The sequence below is a fragment of the Globicephala melas genome, chromosome 8 (genome assembly GCF_963455315.2).
Source record: "Globicephala melas chromosome 8, mGloMel1.2, whole genome shotgun sequence".
Taxonomy (NCBI): domain Eukaryota; kingdom Metazoa; phylum Chordata; class Mammalia; order Artiodactyla; family Delphinidae; genus Globicephala; species Globicephala melas.
Window position 1 is genome coordinate 78,833,998 of NC_083321.1, and position 17,981 is coordinate 78,851,978.

The 17,981-nt window shown below is 33.6% G+C and overlaps 1 protein-coding gene across 1 annotated transcript in view; it reads left to right on the plus strand.

Moving 5' to 3' along the window:
* Positions 1 to 17,981, plus strand: part of DYNC2H1 (dynein cytoplasmic 2 heavy chain 1) — a 370,694-nt gene that overhangs the window by 306,980 nt on the left and 45,733 nt on the right. Inside the window, exon 84 of the mRNA XM_030835708.2 lies at positions 4,571 to 4,780. Within this exon, the coding sequence (XP_030691568.2) occupies positions 4,571 to 4,780 (210 nt within the window). The remainder of the gene's footprint in view (positions 1 to 4,570; positions 4,781 to 17,981) is intronic.

Below are 17,981 nucleotides of genomic sequence, written 5' to 3' on the forward strand. Positions count from 1 at the left end.
GAAAAAAATGTTAAATTGGTTTCAGTCACAGCTTGTTACAAGGAACTTGAAAGGATGTCATCAGGACCCAGTATATATATATGTATACTTATTGTAATATATATGGTACATATATTCTGAAAGATCTGATGCACTGAAACCGATATGATAATGATATATGTGAGTGTATGTGTGTATGCTCCATTTTTCATACAGCCTCTCTCTTTATTGTCACAAAATGACTACACCTGTTCTCTACCTTATGATCTCTTAAGGTCAGGTCTAGTGGAAAGAAACAGGTATCTCTTTATCAGAAGACCCAGACAAGATTCTTTTTGCATTTTTTTATCTCTGTTTGGTAATCTGCCCATCTATGGACAGGACATGGAATGTCCTGACTATGGTTAGGACAGTGGAATGCTTTGATTAGTTAAGCTCTAAGTCACATACTATTGATAGCTTCTGGAATTGAGTTGAATCAACTTCACCAGAACCATATGGGCTTAGACTTCGGAAAGTTTGTTTCTTCCCAGAGAGATATTAGAAAATTATTAGCTAAAGAGGAATTGAAGGGTTACTGGAGGGCAAAAGTAAAATTTCTACCACATGGAAGTGAAGATATTACCCCCTTTTCTATAACTCATAGAGCCACCACACCTTTGTTTCTAATATTTCTGATTTCCTTTTTTGCTTTTTAAAATGACTATTGAGTCTTTTAATAGTTTTCTTATCATAGAAAACATATCTTGGACAAAGACATGATCGTATGACATGGAAAAAAAATATGTCTGTCCAGTTGTTGATTACTGTTTATAAAGTCATGGGTAAATATACACATAGAAACTATAATTCACATGTTACTAATTTCATTGAATTGCAGATCTGGAAAGGACTCTGATGTTATCTAGACCAATACCTGAATCTTCACAATGTTTTGAATAAGTGGTAGTGTACTTGAGAGGTTTGCAAACTACAGCTCATGGGCCAAATCTGACCTGCCGCCAATTTCTATAAATACAGTTTTATTGAAAGCCAGCCATGCCTGTTTGTTTATATATTTTCTGTGGCTATTTTACACTACAACAGCCAGAGTTGAGTTTTTACGACAAAGACCTTATGGCCCACAAAGTCTGACATATTTACTATCTGAACCTTTACAGAAAAACTTGCTAATCTCTAGCCTAGTCATTGCTTAAGTTTCCTTTAGTGACAAAAATTCTTTCTGAGAGAGAACCATTTTCAAAAAGCTCAAAATAATAATTATTATTTTAAAAAACCCAAAGAACAGAAAGAGTAGTACTTCCATGTGTCATCCATTTTACTTATGTCTAAAGTCGTTATCTCACTTAGGAAACTATTCTAGTTAAAACACAAAATTCTGGATTAATACCTAAATTGCACCAAAATTAGACTAGCTTTTTTCTTGCCCCAAAGATATTTCTTGCTTAACAGTTAAGTTTTAAAATATCCACAATCTTTTCTTCCCCAGCAGCTCCATAATTATATAATGATTTTCTGTGAATACACTTAGCTTTTTAATGACAAAATAAACTTTAAAATGTCAAAGATACCCTTCAAAAGTGCATGATTCCATATATATGTGTTAGCATACGGTATTTGTTTTTCTCTTTCTGACTGACTTCACTCTGTATGACAGACTCTAGGTCCATCCACCTCACTACAAATATCTCAATTTCGTTTCTTTGTATGGCTGAGTAATATTCCATTGTATATATGTGCCACATCTTCTTTATCCATTCATCCAATGATGGACACTTAGGTTGTTTCCAACTTCTGGCTATTGTAAATAGAGCTGCAATGAACATTTTGGTACATGACTCTTCTTGAATTATGTTTTTTTTCAGGGTAGACAGGAATAAAGACACAGACCTACTAGAGAATGGACTTGAGGATATGGAGAGGGGGAAGGGTAAGCTGTGACAAAGTGAGAGAGTGGCATGGACATATATACACTACCAAATGTAAAATAGATAGCTAGTGGGAAGCAGCTGCATAGCACAGGAGATCAGCTAGGTGGTTTGTGATCACCTAGAAGGGTGGGATAGGGAGGGTGGGAGGGAGGGAGACGCAAGAGGGAAGAGATATGGGAACATATGTATATGTATAACTGATTCACTTTGTTATAAAGCAGAAACTAACATACCATTGTAAAGCAATTATACTCCAATAAAGATGTTTAAAAAAAGGTACATGATTCAATCAATTGTATTTGTGAAAAAAGAAAAAGCTTTTCTTATAACCAATTGATTAAAGATATGACTGTCATCCCTTGATAGTTTCACTAAAAAGCGTACTATAATGATGAGTTATAATTTACTCATGGTAATTTTAGCTATTTGAATTGTAAATAATACTTAATTTAAGTTTTTTTTTGTTTTAAGTTTATGTAATACTCTAACATGTTACTACTGCTATAAATCTTCTCTATACTTCATCCTTTTAGAATATATAAGGTATGTACATTTATTTTTGTGTTAGAGTTATTTTACATTAATTTTTTATCAAAATTTTGTGAAGGCCTATAGGAAATGGATTACATTATAATATATATTACAATATACTTTGATGTCTTCTGCTATATTTTTCTCAGTCATTAATTTATCAAAGCTTATATCACAGTGTGTCTTACTATTCATTTTTTTCACAATTTTTTTCATCTTTCATTAATCAAACACTTTTTGAGACCCTACTATATGCTGTTTTCTCCTCTGTCCTTCTGTTCTTATTGCTGAACTTACATCATTTACTAGACGAGCACTATGCAATAGAAATATAATGTGAAACACAAATGGGAGCCGTATTTGTAATTTAAAATTTTCTAGCAGCCACATTTAAATAAGTATGAAGAAACAAGTGAAATTAATTTTAATAATACATTTTATTTAACCTGATACATTCAAAATATTAGCATTTCAACATATAATCAATATAAAAAATTATTAATGTGGTATTTTGCATCCTTTTTTCATATTAAGTCTTTGAAATTCATCTGGTAGTTTACACTAACTGCACATCTCTAGACCATAGTTCTTACTTGAACTCTATTTGAATTTTAAGTAATTTTGATAGTTACTCTCCTAAATCAGCCTTTTTAACAGTTTGGTAAGTTTGCTGTTTTCTTACATTATAGAGAAGTGGAATCTTGCTTGAATGACCTAAGTTTGGGTATTCTTCTTCTATAAAGTAATAGTGCAAACAGTGCAAATTTGTCTCATCAGTTTAATAGGATGGATAAAAATCCATAAACTAAATTATTATTTGCTAATCTTTCTCAGTCTTAGTATAAGATTGATAATGATTTAAGTACCGCATATTATTCACTTCCAGGAATGGTTTTTAATATAAGGAGTTATGGAAAGTCTATAACCTAAATTTTATGTCAGTTTTATTATTTAATTGATTGAGGTTGGAGATGTGTTAAGTGTTATTTATTGCATGCTCTGGTTCAGATAGTTAATTTCAATCTAGTGGGTAATAATTCTAATTAATTTTCATAATATTATACTCTTTTTCTCTTCTAGATTTAGTTTTGAGTTCACCACCATTTATTCATTTAAGTGGGTATATTTATGTACATTTTTATGTCTATCAAAAATGATTTCAGCAGCTTTAATATTTTAAATATAGCAATAATAGAAATAAAATGCCTAAATTTGAACTCATAGCCTAAATCTATCCTCAGGAATGATCTCATGCCAATAAAATTTATTTCATGATTATTTATTTAATGGCAATAGCCATGCTAGATCACCATTTTATGATATTAAATTATCATGCCAGATTACATGAAAAAGAGACAGTGCTCTCATGGAAGATATGAATGTGACAACCATTAGAACAAAGAGAGGGGATCCTTAACTAGGATTGTAAGCAGAATATATAGAGAAAATTAAGATAATGGAGAGCAGGTAAGAGTACAGGGCTTCCCAGATTTATCTCTTGACAGTTCTTTGACACTTTTAGAATACTATTGAAGGTGATTTTTTTTTTCTTCCTAACCACATAAGCTGTTTAGAAACATCTGGGATTCCTTGAGTTTTTCTTAACAATTTGAGAAGCCCTAGAATTTCTATGTATCAGAGCCTCTGTTAAAATATAGACGTAGAAATAAATACTAAGATATAATATTCACTGGTACAAGATCTTTGGTGTGATTTTTCAAATATACATACAGGTAATTTTCAAATTGAATTAAATGTCCATTCACATATTTTTCATAGCCATGATTCCTTCTGCTCTCCTTACAGCGGTAGAGTGGTAATTTAGCTCTGCTGCTCTCTTTGCATTGGCTTACAGTGTGCCATTCTTACCATTTTCCACCTGTATTGACTGCTCCTTCTGAGCATGGTTCCCTTTTCTCAGTTCCTACCCCCACACCACTTCAGTGTTGGTGAACTGCAGAATTCCCTTCCTATGTATTTACAGATTTAATAAATTTGGCCAGTCATAAAAGAGAGTATTTCAAAACAAGATAGACCAGCAAAAGGTTTTAATAACTTTTGAATGTTTTAATGTATCAGTGATTTGTGTTACTTTTCAGTAAATATGACATGATGTATTATCTTTTTAGAATTCAAACCTGATTCATCAGAAAGTGTTGCCTCCTAATGATCGACAAGGATCTCCAATATTATCATTCATCATTCTTGAACAATTTAATGCCATTCGCTTAGTACAAAGTGTTCATCAGTCTCTTGCCGCTCTCAGCAAAGTCATCAGAGGAGCCACCTTACTGAGTTCAGAAGTACAGAAATTGGCAAGTGCTTTATTAAACCAAAAGGTGAGCCAATACTATATATATATGTGGGGTTTTTTAATTAATGTGAATGGCTTTTCCATCAGGTATACATTTGTCAGGAGTCTTACAGTTTACTGTAAACCATAACTATAACAGAAAACCCAAGTTAAAGTAGCTTAAGCCATATAGGAATTAATTGGCTGTAGTAACTGAAGGATCCAAGGGTAGCTAGCATTAAATCAGCTTAGCAGGAGCTTAAAATTGTCATTAGGATCTCAGCTGGTGTTATTTATCTACCTCTCTAGTCATATTGTGTCTGTGTGTCTGTGTGTGTATGTGTACATCCTCCATATTAATTTCACTTTTGGGCGGGTCCTCTACACGTGGTGGTACCCCAGCAGTCCGAGTCTTATATCCTCTAAGTCCAACAGAAAGAACACCTGTTTCTTGGCAACTCAAGCAAAAAATCTTGGGATTAGCTTTGATTCATACAGAATGGCTTGTGTTTTATGCCTAGTCCCATACTAGTTCTGTGGGCAGGGTATGCAAAGCTCTCATTGGCTAGGGCTTTAGCCAAATGCCTAACCCGGAGCTGGGAATAGATTCAGCTCCATCTGTAACACATTTACTACAAGTAAGGGAAGGATGGTTACCGAGTAGAAAAATCATAAGCAGAGGAAAAGGAAATCAACACATCTCTTGCTGAGTAATTGGACCATTGTAAATAACATTAAAATCCATGTTATTTCAGATCCATTGGATAGAAACAAAAAATATGGAGCATCTTATATAGATTCACTTTAGCTATTTGGAAAAAAAATCTTTGTAGAACTTGGCATCTGGAAAAGATTTCACTAGAGCTCTATAGGAATTTAGAAAGAAAAGTGTTTTTGTTTTTGTTTTTGTTTCTCCCTGCTGTTTACCCTCAATATAGAGAAATCTCTAGTAGTCAACCTAATAGTCTTCTCTGTTTGAAGATAAAAGGTAGGCTTCCTAGAACTTCCTATATCTTACTCCCTAACATAAAAAAGATTTCTCTTTTAATTCAGGCTACTATAACAAATTAACATAGAATGGATGGCTTCAACAACAAGTATTTATTTCTCACAATTCTGGAGGCTAGGAAGTCTAAAATCAAGTTGCTATTAGATCTGGTGTATGGTGAGACCTGCTTCCTGTTTTGCTGATGGCTGTCTTCTTGCTGTGTCCTCACATAGTAGAGAGGAATGAGAGAAAAAGCAAACTCTCTCCTGTCTCTTCTTATGAGGGCACTAATTCCATCATGAAACCTCCACCCTTATGACCTAATTAATTCCCCAAAGCCTCATCTCCAAATATCATCACATCAGGGTTTAGGGTTTCAACATATGAATTTTGGGGGGACAGAAACTTTCAGTCTGTTGTAATATTCTTTTTCACATATACAAAAAGATCTATTCCATCAAGCTTAGTTCCTTTTTCCTTTACCCTGGAAAAGAATCTCAGCTTTGCATTGTTTCTTTGTATATAGATTTTTATCTCTATTTATCAACTGTGATTATCAGAATACTGTAGTATTGTACTATAAACTATAACTAATTTGTTTATAATTTGAAGTAGATATATTATCAGTCATGAAAGCTTCATGACACAGTGAAGGAACCAGTGGGAAAGGGTTCTAAGAAGTTTAAAATTACATTAATTAACTCATTTAATCACCACATTAACACTACAAGAGGGTGCTGTGTTATTGCATTTTACTGTGAGAAACCTAAGGCAGAGGGACATTATATAACCTAACCAGAGTCACACAATGAATAGTTTACAAAGTCAGGATTTGAATCTAGGCAGGTCTGATTGTCATCATAAATGTAAATGTTTTAAATTTATTTGTGAAAAGATAAATACTCATGAGAGTGTATTTCTTTAAAATCCAACTACATGCTGTATAAGGTCAAAATGTATGGTATAGACCAATTATAGTTGCATTCAGTGTAAGAGGAGAATAATGATGATGTAAGAACATGACTTGTGTAGAAGAGAACAGTAAGTCCAGTGGGACTGGTGTACAAAGAACTGTAGTAAAATTAAGGTTACATCAGATTTTGAAGTCTTTAAAGCCAAAGAGAAGAGCTTGGATTAAATGCTATAGGCAATAAGAATATTTTCATGTAGATATAATGTAATAAAATAGCTAGGAATGTGGCTTCCAGAATAGGTCTGTCTCTTTCATTCTATTCTACCACTTAGTAGCTGTGTGACCTTGGGTGGGTCACTTAAACCTCTCAATACATTACCTTTCCCATTTGTCAAATGAGAGTAATAAAGGGACCTACATCATGGGATTGTTATGAAAGTTAAATTATATCATGAGTAAAGTGCTTGACACATAGGAAGTACCCTCTAAATGTTAGTTGTTTTTGTCACTGTTACTTTAAGAGAATGTCATTGTGTGAAAAACAGCTTTTGGAGCATTCATCTGATGAAATTGTGCAAAATGAGTTTATAGAAGTAGGGATACCATGTACGTTACTATTTATTCATCTCAGTTAGAGGTCGTTAAGGCATAGAACAGGGTAGTTCAAGAGGGTTCTATGTAATATTAATGAAAAATATGGAAGGTAATGGCAAACATGGTTTCTTGTTTTGCTTCTACTGTTAACCATCTGGGTAATCTTTGGCATAAACACTTGAAAAAAATGAATAACTTAAATTATTTTTTATGATTGTAATATAATGTGGCTTACAATATTAACAGATAACAAAGAACTAAATGGGTTTTATTATATGAAACATTTTCCTTGAATAAGACCAAAGAATGGTATTTTAGAAAAGGGTCATAGAGCTTTAATTCTTTATAACATTTCTTCCTTTTCCCTTGGCCCATTAAGATCTGCTAAGTATTTCTTATTTGGTATAGCAACAGGACCTGATGACTTATTTCTTAAAAATATGTTTATGTAAGATGTATGCAATCTCATTGTTAATTTATTAAATTAAGTATTCTACATTACACTTTGATTTAAGAAATATAGCCTCTGAAATATCACTGTTTTTGAAATATTTGTATAATTTGCATGAAAGTGAATTTGTTAAAATTCTTTCAAAGGATAAAAAATGTGTTTTACAAAGCATATTTAAATTCTATCACAGATAGTGGCTTTGGAAATATTTCAGGGTGTTTGGTGAAACTCAAATGAGACTCAGCTGACTTTCACTAGGATAAGATCAGTAAAATAATTTTGACATTTACTTTCTAATTAGCTTTACCAAAAATTTGAATCTAGTACTATCGCATTTATTTCACGATAAAAGTTTAATGTTTTATTACATTTGAATGTGACAAATTTTGAATTATGTGATATGATTTAATGTAATTTAGGAAATAGTTCAGTACTTGACATTTTCTTTACTGTATCTGAAATGATTGGACTAAGAATTTTCCTAAAGAGAATTATGACTTTTATTTCCTTGACAGTTTTCTGGTGATCTACTGAAACTTTTTTTGTAAAAAGTTACAATACTTATAATTTGTTTGTTAAGGACAATGATATTGTAGAATATTGTTATTTTTCTTTTACATATTAGAACAGAGGCTTTAAATCATGATTTAAAAGATATGCAAAAATTGAAAAGATAGAACACTAAATTACCTCATCTTTCTTACTAAACAATCACTAAGGGTATTACCACTTTGTAGAAATTAATAGATTGCGTTGCTTTTTTAAAAAGCTAATGTAAGTATTTCCTGTATATTTCAGTTTATCCTAATGTACTGGGTAGTAACACTAAATGGCTTTTTAATTTTTTAAATCAGGGAGTCACTCAACAATACAGCACAATTGCTAATGGATCCTGACTCTTTAAAATAAGTTTCCAAACAACTGGTGTTTAACCTTTTTCAGATCACTGACAGTTTTTAAAATTGAAGGAAAAAGATGCACTGTCTTAAAATATATATATACACACACATAAAGCTTTATTATATAACTTCAGGATATCTAAGAGTTAAGATCTCCTCTGCTAGACAGGTTTTTCCTTTCACTCCTTTCTCTGCCGTGGTCTTCTTTATAGCAGTGTCTCTCAAAGCATGGTCTCAAGACCAAAAGCATCAGTATCACCTGAGAACTTGGTAAAATTATGAATTCTCAGGCCCCACCTCAGACTGTTGGATCGTAAACTCTAAGTGTGCTGCCCTGCAATCTGTTTTTTATCCATCCCTTGAGGTGGGTCTGATGCATGCTAAGGTTTGAGAAACGCTGTTCTGTAGTCAGAAGTCTCATAAAAATGTCAGTAGCACCTGCTTCCTCATCTTGTGCCATCCCCACTCCACTTCGTAACCACCTGTGCCACCTCCGTCATTGATTTCCCAGTCTTTGGGAGAAAAGGAAAGATGAAATGGTTCTTATAAAATGGTTGGAGACCCCATGTTTTCTTAAAGGCCCCCCTTTTAAAATTTACCTACCTTTATGCAAATAAGTTCTTAGAAAAGTCATACCCAAACTGTTTTACCAAATGATAATTATTAATGTTGAATAATTAGCATTTTTCCATTAGAATAAAGTAGTAGCTTATGTTTTATATAACATTTTACCAGTTATGGTGCACTTGTGTAGCCCTCATCTAATTTTCTACTCTCATCACCTTCCTTTTACTTAGATTAGAAAACTGAAGCTGAAAGGAGTTGGTATTCTGGTAAAGTGTCAAAGCCCGTACTGCAGTCCTGACATTGTGTTTCCTAGATCAGTATTCTTTGCACTTCATCTCTCATTGCATATTTTGTTAATTTGATCATGAAGCTAGATGGTAGTCTTTGTAACAAGAGGCAGATATCAGCCTTATGAAGACTGAACTCCACATACTCATCTCCACAGGCCTACTAAATACTAGGATGGAATTGCCCCACCCCCTCATCTCTAGCTTTACTTACAATTAAAAATTTGATTATGTATACTTATAAATGGAAATCAGTTTCTATTGATCTATGTAAGAACAAAGGGGCCCGCAAAAACCCAGAGTCTCTAGTATCTTGGAATTTTGCTTCAGTATCCCTCACTTATAACCATCATTTGCCATGATAAGAGAACATATTTAGATGAAGTTAGATGAAATGTACAAATTCCTTGAAAGATAGAAACTACCAAAGCTCATTCAAGAAGAAATAGGTAACCCATAGCCTATATCTATTAAGGAAGTTGAATTTGTTATTAAAAACCTTCCAGCAAAGAGAGCTCCTAGAATCCACTGGTGAAATCTAACAAATATTTAAGGAAGAAATAATACCAAATCTGTAAACTATTTCAGAAAATAGAAGAGGCAGGAATACTTCCCTGCTTTTTCTGTGAGACCAGCATTGCCTGGTAATAAAACCTAACAAATACATCATAATAAAAGAAATCTACAGACTAATTTCCTTCATGAATATAGACACTAAAATTCTTACCAATATTTTAACAAATTGAATCAAAAAAAGTATAAAAATGGATAGCCAAGTGTGGTTTATCTTAAGAATACAAGTTTGAGTTAATAAAAAAAAATTGATGTTATTTACCATTTTAATAACTAATTTTAAAAATCGTGATTATCTTTATAGAGACAGAAAAAGCATTTGACAAAATTCAGCATCCAGTCATGACAAAACCTTTCACTAAATTGGAATTTGAGGTGAACCTTCTTAACCAGTTAAAGGTCACCTATGAAAAACCTATAGCTAACATAAGAGTAAAAGACTGAATGTTTTCCCCCTAAGATTGTTAATAAAACATTGAGGTCTCACCAGTTCTTTTCAGCATTATACTGATGGTCCTAGCTAGCACAACAAGTTAAGAAAAAGAAATAAAAGCCATACAAACTGGAAAGGAAGAAGGAAACCTATCTTTTTTTTTGTAGAGGATATAATGAACTATTCACAAGATCTTAAGAAATATAAAAGCTCTAAGGCTAGTAAGAGAGTTTAGCAAGCTTTTGGTAAACACATTAAAAATGATGTATATCCTGGAAACAAACTATTGAGTATTGAAATATAAAAGTACCATTTGTAATAATAGCAGAAAGATGATATATCGGGATAAAATTGACAAAAGATGTGTAAAACTTTTGTACATACTGAAAACTACAAAACATTGATGAGTGAAATTTTAAAAGACCTAAATAAATGGAAAGATGCAGTGAAAGTTGTACTGTGCTCACAGATCAGGAGACCCATTATTACTGTTAAGATGTTAGTCTTTTCCAGATTGATCCTGAGATTCAACACAGTCCTGATAAAAATCCTCTGTAGAATTTTTTTATAGTGATTGAGAATTCAATTTGAATAAAATGCAAAAGACCTAGTGTAGCCTAAACAGTTTTGAAAAAGAAGAGTAAAATGGAAGATCTTACTCTTCATGATTTCAAGACTTATTAAGATATTATAATCAAAGCAGTGTGGTAATGGTAGAAAGATAGGTATATAGCTCAATAGAACAGAATAAAGAGTTCAGAAATAGACCCACAGATATATGATCAATTAATTTTCACCAAATATACTGGGGCAATTAAATGGAGACAGGGAAATTTCTTTAACAAATGGTAGTAAAACAATCAAATAGCCAAAAGCCTAATAATAATAATAGTAATACATACACCTGTACCTCCAAACATATACAAAAATTATCCCCAAATTGATCACACTGTTATGAAAATTCAAAGTAAGCCACAGACTAGGGGAAAAGATTTGCAAGACATACCTCTAACCAAGGAATATATATCCAGAAATACTAAAAAGAAATCAATTCGAAAATGCAAAGACAAACATCCCAATTTTTAAAATGAGAAAAAAGATTTGAATAGACACTTTATCAAGAAAATATACATATATTTAATTATACCAACATGACATTGTCCTAAATGAGTTTATCACAGAAAACATTGCAGAAAGAATCCATAAATTCTTAAAATCTCAGACAATGTAAAAACATATATTCGACATATGTTCAACATGTTGAACATTATTTTGAAATAAATTTCACAGAAGTAAATATACATTTAATCTGTTTTTATTAGATTTTATTAGATGGAAAAATTTATAGATCATTTTACATGCTGAACATATTTGATGATTAACTTATCATCTTTCCCAAAGCTTCATTATAAGTATTTTTAATACTTCCAGTTGTATGTGTATGCTATGCTGAGGATGCTATGAATCTGTTACATATTGGAAAGACAGATATTAAATAATACTTGTTTTAAAATGTACATACATTTTTAATAGAATTTATCATTCTCCACCAATAGCCATTTTCAATCATCAGATCCTTTCTCAAGGTGCCTTTAAAATTATTTTGGTATGCTGTACTACTCATCACAACAGCAATGTTTTACCAGTTATCTGGTTTGTTTATTTCCTTGCTTGACTCTTCAATTTTTTTGGTAATTCTGGGTTAATTTAGTTAAATTTTTGTGCTAATGAGGTCATGATTCAATCCCTAAATTGACCTCTTGGCTTCAAATTGTTATGTAAATTTGAATTTTTTAAATAACTATAGTGACCTTCAAATTTATCACCCAAACTATAGTTTTAAGAGTGAAAGGGACTCCTACCTGGATGGAACTCTGGGACAATAGGGATCATTAGGCAAATTGGATGTATGGACATCTTATTTATAACTCTATTTTTTTCAAAATGTGCAAGGATGGAGGAGGAGCTGGGATTTTTTTAAAAAAATTAGTAATTGGATGATATAATAAATAATATTCAGCAAACATTTATTGACCATCTACCATGGACTCTCTATACCATGCCAGGCCCTAGAGATAGGAATAATACATAGTACACGGTCTCTGTATTCAGTGAGCTCAAAGTGGGTAACAAAAATATTATCAAGCACACAATGTTGACATAGACTCAAGAAGGAAACTGCTTTCTTCTTTTCCTTTCTCACATTTTTCCAATGAAGTTTTGTAATTGTGGCAATATACATATATCATAAAATTTATCATTTTAACCATTTTAAGTGTACAGTTCAGTAATGTTAAGTACAGTCACACTGTTGTGCAACCAGTCTCCAGAACTCTTTCCATTTTACAAAACTGAAACGCTACCCATTTAAACAACTTCCCATTCCCCCACCACCTAGCCACCAGCAACCACCATTCTACTTTCTAGCTCTATGAATTTGACTACTCTAGGTACCTCATATAAATGGAATCAAGCAGCATTTCTCTTTTGGTGACTGGTTTGTATCACTAAGGATAATATCCTCAAGGTTCATCCATATGGTAGCATGTGTCAGTATTTCCCTTTTTTTTCAGTGCTGAATAATTTTCCATTGTATGTATTTGCAGATGGTCCCCGACTTAAGGTGGTTTCTACTCTATGATGAGGCAAAAATGATATGTATTCAGTAGAAACCATACTTTGAATTTTGAAGTTTGATCTTTTCCCTGGCTAGCGATATGTGGTACCTTATGCTCAAAATGCTGGGCAGCACAGAGAGCTGCAGCTCTCAGTCAGCCACTCAATCATCAGGGTGAACAACTGATACACTGCAACCATTCTTTATCTATACAGCCATTCTGTTTTTCACTTTCAGCGCAGTATTCCATAAATTACTTGAGATATCCTACACTTTAATATAAAATAGTCTTTGTGTTAGATGATTTTGCCCAACCATAGGCTAATGTAAGTGTTCTGGGCACGTTTAAAATAGGCTAGCCTACGCTATGATGTTTGGTGGTTTAGGTGTGTTAAATGCATTTTCAACTTGCAATATTTTCAACTTGCAATGGGTTTATCTGCACGTGGCCCCACTGTAAGTCGAGGAAGGTCTGTATCAGATTTTGTTTATCCATTCATCCATCAATGGATTGCTTCTACCTTTCCAGACGTTTTATAACTTAGTATAATCTCTTCATAAGTATTTTATAATTTTTTAATGGAAAACAGAAGTTACATGTCCTGCGAAAGCAAATAATATGATTCTCTTTAAAGGGAAGACACAAAATAAAAAGATTTTTAAAATAGGATTCATATTTTAAAAGAAAATAATTCAGTTAAATAAATCTCTTGTATCTGAAAGTCCTTAGTTTGTTCTGGTGCTGTTTTATAGATTGTTTCTCTGTACTATTAAGAAAATTGAAATCTTTGGCTCTAAGTAAAGGTCTTAGTAAGATTAAATCAGAATGCATTCTAACTTTTATCACAAATTATCTTCTGAGTTATACTTTCTCTTCCAAATAGAAGAGAGGCTATTCTATTAGACTCTCTCTATATAGTAAGGGCTCTATTATTAGAGTGTTTTACTCTGCAGCTATCTTTATCCTTCTGAAATATAACTCTCTAATCATGTATATGTGTGTAAAATGGATTTTAGCTAATTTAATTAATTGTACAAATTTGTAACTTATGGCTAGTATAGGAGTTAGTGATAATTTGTAAACTGCCCATATGGGTTAATCACTTCATGTGAAATTGAAATTACAATGAACTATATATTTTTTTCCTTTTTCCTTTTCTTTAAAAAAAATGTAAACTGAATTCTGTTTTCCCACCTACAGTGAAATCCCAGTGCAACTTCTAGTGCTTGAAATAAATAGCAATTTCCATGCCGTCTCCCTGTGTCAGACACTGCAATAAGCTTGAGTCCGATGAAAGTCGATTCATTTCCAAAAACTATAATCCAGTGTTGGCTTAACTTCAGCAGTGTGCAGATACTGGATTACCAGTGTCTCACTCATGTGTGAGGATCAGCATGTCATTTTTATTAGTAGGATAGTGGTGTTTGTCAGTAGTATAGATAATTACGTTATTAAATGAAAAGGGAAAAGAGTTACTAACTGTGGTCCTTTTTTTTAAAGTTCATATAGTAAACATATTAAGGTTGCGGAGTGGAACTTAAAACATCCAAGATTATGTACTAGAATGTTTACTTGTGCAGGTCACTTAACCTTTCTCTACCTTAGTTTCTAAATGTTCGTAATGGGAGTAATAACTATCCATCTCAGAGGGTTGATGTGAAGTCTGAAGGGTTAATACAGGTGAAATGCTGAGAACAGTGCCTGCACATGCAAGTGCTGCACAAGTGTTTCTACAGTACCTTCCTAATTCACCTCTCTGACTGCAGTTTCATCACCCTAATGCTTGTTCTCCCTATTTCTACTAGGATAATCTTTCTAAAATCCAAATATGATTGTGTCACTTCCCTAGTTAAAGTGTAATTTAGTTTTATCATTGCTTTCCAGATTAAGCTCCTCAGTATAAACATTCAAAAGCTTCATGGTCTGACCATCAGCCCAGTTGTCTCATGTCTTTTTTATTAATGCCCCTTCCTTTTCTTACTGTCTTTCTTTACTTTACTGTAAGCTGTTTATCTTTTGAGACTCACCTCAAGCATTATCTCCACCAGAAAGCCTTTCCTGACTCTTGTCCTTAGGCACAGTTTGAATTTGGTGTACCTTACATCTGTGTTTCATGAGCACAGTGCTTGTCATTATCAGGGAACTTACTGTATTGTCTGTAGCTGTCTTCTTTTATTATTTATTTCACCCTCTAGTGCAAACTTCTGTGAACAGGGATTGTGTTATAACTTTGTATCCACAGGACCTAACAAATGATTGACAAATAGCAGCTATTTAACAGGTTATTGCTGAGTTGTCAGTTAATTAATTGATGCTTGAAAAAGAGTGAATTAGGAAATCTGCTTGTATCCTGTTTTGCTTTTATGACATCTTTCATGAAAAGCATGGGATAACAAAAAGTTTACATTTAGAGTTAGACCTGGGTTCAAGTTCTCTACCATTTAGATTAAAAAAAATAGTTTAGTTAAATAAACCTACTCTAAGCCTTAGTTTCCCCATAATTATAACTTTAATTCCCAATACATAATTGTCATGTTGAATCTTCACAAAACTAGCAGCAACCTTCTGCAAAAAATATGTGCTTGATTACATGTACTCCTCCTTCATCGAAATCACACACAAAATCATACACCTTCCCTCCAACCTCTTTGGAGCAGTTTCTCAGAACTATCTGAAATGCTGTCTCCCGGGCTATAGTCCTCATTTTGCCCCAAGTAAAACTTAATGCACAACGCTCACATTGTGCATTTTTTTTCAGTTGACAAATCTCAAATGGTGTAATATAGAAATTACATTATAGAAATGTAAAATACGTTGGAGGCAGAATTAATGCTGACAGACTCTAGAGTTAGGTTATCTGGGTTCACATCTTGGACTTGCCATTTTCCAGCTCTGTGATTTTGGATATGCTGTTCTCTTTGTGTCTCCATTTTCTCCTCTGTGAAATGGAAATTACAATAGTACCTGCTTCTGGTACATATCCAAAACTCAGCACAGTTACTAACACATAAATGTTAGCTTAAAAAGTCCCCTCCAGTTATGTCTACCTTTGTCAAAATTCAACACAACTTTCAAAGCTTCACAGTACTTCCTTTACTAAGATTTCTTTGATTAAATCATTGTTTTCCTCTTAGCTCCAGAAACATGCTATATAAGTCATCCTTAAAACACCATCAGGGACATTAGCTGTGTATCTCCTTTACTGGTTTCTAATGCTCTTTAGGGTGAAGATTTTATTCCTCATAGTCTTCTATCATGTCACTATCATTTCATATTACTTCGGTCATATCACATATCCTGTTGTAATTCTCTACATAGGATTTAGCACTGTGTAGTCTTTTTCTTATAATATATTTAGAAATAAGTATATTGTCTTTATCCCCCAGTAAAATGTAAGCTCCATGATAGCCAGGACCTTATAATGCCTGCACATTATAGGCTCTCAGTAATTGCTGAATGGATGGACAATAAGGACTTGAATATGTATTGAATGAAAGTATTACATCTGACACTAATATTGATAGTTCTCTTAGTTAATCTATTGCTGTGTAATAAATTGCCCTAGAATTTAGTGACACAAAACAATGAAAAGTTATCACATTACAGTTTCTGTGAGTCGGGATCTGGGGGTAGCTTAGCTGGGTGTTCTGTCTTAGGGTCTCCCACAAGTCTGCAGTCACTAGGGCTGCAATTACTGCAGCCTCTCAGAGCACTTATTGGATGGCTGTTGGCAGCCCTCAGGTCCTCACTTATTGTTGACTGGACATATCAGTTCCTTGCTAGACGGGCATCTACATAAAGCAACCCACAGTATGCAACTTTTTCACACAGAGTGAACAAGGAAGAGATGAAGAGAAAGTGAGCTAGACAGAAGTCACAATATTTGTACCCTACTCTCAGAAGTGGCTTCTCATCACTTTTGCCATATTCTTTCCTTAGAAGCTGGCTAGGTGGTGCTGATTATTGGCTGGTAGTTTATCGGGACTAATGGCTAGAGGCCTTGGTTGCTCTCTAGATGTCTCCACATGGGCCTCTCTATATGGACTACTTGGCTTCTTCACAACATGGTATCTTGGTTCTAAAAGTGTATACCCCAAGAAAGAGGAAATGAAAGCTGTGAATTTGTTAAGACCTAGATCTGAAAACTGATAAAGCGTCACTTCTCCCTTATTCTATTGGTCGGGTTGTCAAGGGGTGGGGTGGACATAGACCTCAACTTTTAATGGGAAGAGTATCAAGTAATTTTGGGACCATGTTTTGAAGCTGCTGCAGTCTGCCCTTTGGGCACAAATTATTTGCATTTCTCCCACATGTAAAATGCAGTCATCTCCTTCCATGTTTCCCGAGATGTCTCATTCCTTTACAGCCTCAGGCCGGATGTTGTCATCAAAATCAGGTGGAAGTATGGGTGAGGCTTCTTGGGTTTGGTTCTTCAAAAACAGTTTCTCAAGCATGGTTTTCAACTAAAGACCTGTGATGTGCAGAGATAAGTTATTGTCCCCTACAAACCCAATATAAAATGGTAGGACAGGTAACTGCAATAGACATTCCCACTCAAAAAATGAGGAAATGGGAGGCTCACGTGTCCTTAGCAATTCTGAAATCTAAGCAAGCTTATGTTTTCAGTTCCTTTATTAGGATTCCATATTGTTCCCTGGGAATAATTATCCATGGCTCTTGGTTTTGCCCTCTGAGCTGTTGATTCTCGTCTCTTAATTATCCATACATTTCAATAAGATTTAGCCATGTTTGAAGCTGAGTGGTTTTCTCAACCTGCTTCCCACCCATAGGGATTCTGGGGTCCAAAGTTCTCTTTTAATTGTGCCCTCTTTTCCCCATTAATCCCAAACAGATGAAACTTACACCAGAACAGTATTCTAAGATTGTGAGTTTGCTTTGAATCTCATTGAGATTCACATTAGAC